This window comes from Palaemon carinicauda, chromosome 25 (assembly GCF_036898095.1).
Source record: "Palaemon carinicauda isolate YSFRI2023 chromosome 25, ASM3689809v2, whole genome shotgun sequence".
Classification (NCBI taxonomy): Eukaryota; Metazoa; Arthropoda; class Malacostraca; order Decapoda; family Palaemonidae; genus Palaemon; species Palaemon carinicauda.
Window position 1 is genome coordinate 80,496,347 of NC_090749.1, and position 1,207 is coordinate 80,497,553.

Here is a 1,207-nt window from a genome sequence, read left to right on the forward strand (position 1 = left end):
CCACTATGAAAATCTTCTCCAGTGTCTGAGGAAGAGGCCTCTGCACCACATATTGCAGGTGGTTAAGTTGGAGATGTATTGAGAATGAGTGTTTGATTACCAGTGTACGTGACCCGACAAAATTTCTATTGCTTTATTAGTTTTATATTACAAGTTGATATAATGTTTCTTAAAAATAACTAAAAGTCCATCAAAAAAAAGGGACGATTATTCAACTTTGGACTTTACTATTGTAGCGTATACTATTTCCATTCATATAATATGCTAGAAGTATTGGATTTTTTATTAATATAATGTCTATTCTAATAATAACAGAAATTGTACATAGTAAATATTGTGGTTTTCAGTGATTATTCTGCCCCTGGCAATAGGCCTCCACCGAGTTCCCACAAAGCAAGTAAGCTAGATGGAATATAAATAGCTAAAAACAATAATAAAGTATAACTGTTTTCTGCCTTTACTTAAAGAAAATATTAAGTAGAGAAGAAAAATATATGTAACAATAATAATTTCATTAATTGTTAAGGGATTGTCTTAATCATATTCAATTGATTGTACTGTATTTACAGTTTCTTTTTTCATATTTTAGTTGAGTATTATATTCCTGAAAAGTAAAAAAAAATATAAGGGATTGATGATAGAATTAATGTATCTGATAATGATTCTAAGTTACTTACCGGTAATTAAAGAATCTGGAAATTTTATATTTATTATTACGGATACGTGAAAATTATTTTCAGTAACAATCAGAACTGAATTTTAATCAAAAGTATATTTTCATACATAAGGTGTATTCAAGAAAACCAAAATCTTTTTTTGTAATTCGAGTATATCTTTAACCTAAAAATTTACAGTATGACTTATATGTTTGCCTGGAAATCATTTTAACTTAGGATAATTTCTTTTCTTTATAGTACTTTAATCATTTTTAGCAAGAATTATTTTGACAATAGTTTTCGATCAAAAGTCCATCTTTATACCTAAAGGAGTTTTTGTAAAACAAAAATATTATTGGTAATTCGATTTTATATTTACTCTAACAATACATGACTTGCCTTCACTTGTAAATGCTTTCAACTCGAGATGATTTCTTTTCAGTAAAATATTATGAAAGTCAAATGATAAGTTGACCCTAATATTTCTGTCTACATAACAATTATGACTTAGGAAAAATATAACTTTTATGAAAGGAAATAAGATTAACCTA

At 26.8% G+C, this 1,207-nt stretch overlaps 1 protein-coding gene across 1 annotated transcript in view; it reads left to right on the plus strand.

Annotated features, from left to right (window-relative positions):
* The window catches only part of LOC137619098 (neuroligin-1-like), a 12,678-nt gene extending 12,572 nt beyond the window's left edge, over window positions 1–106 (plus strand). Inside the window, exon 4 of the mRNA XM_068349290.1 lies at window positions 1–106. This exon is cut by the window's left edge and continues 133 nt beyond it. Coding sequence (XP_068205391.1) covers window positions 1–82 — 82 coding nt within the window. The 3' untranslated portion in view covers window positions 83–106.
* The last annotated feature ends 1,101 nt before the right edge of the window (window positions 107–1,207 follow it).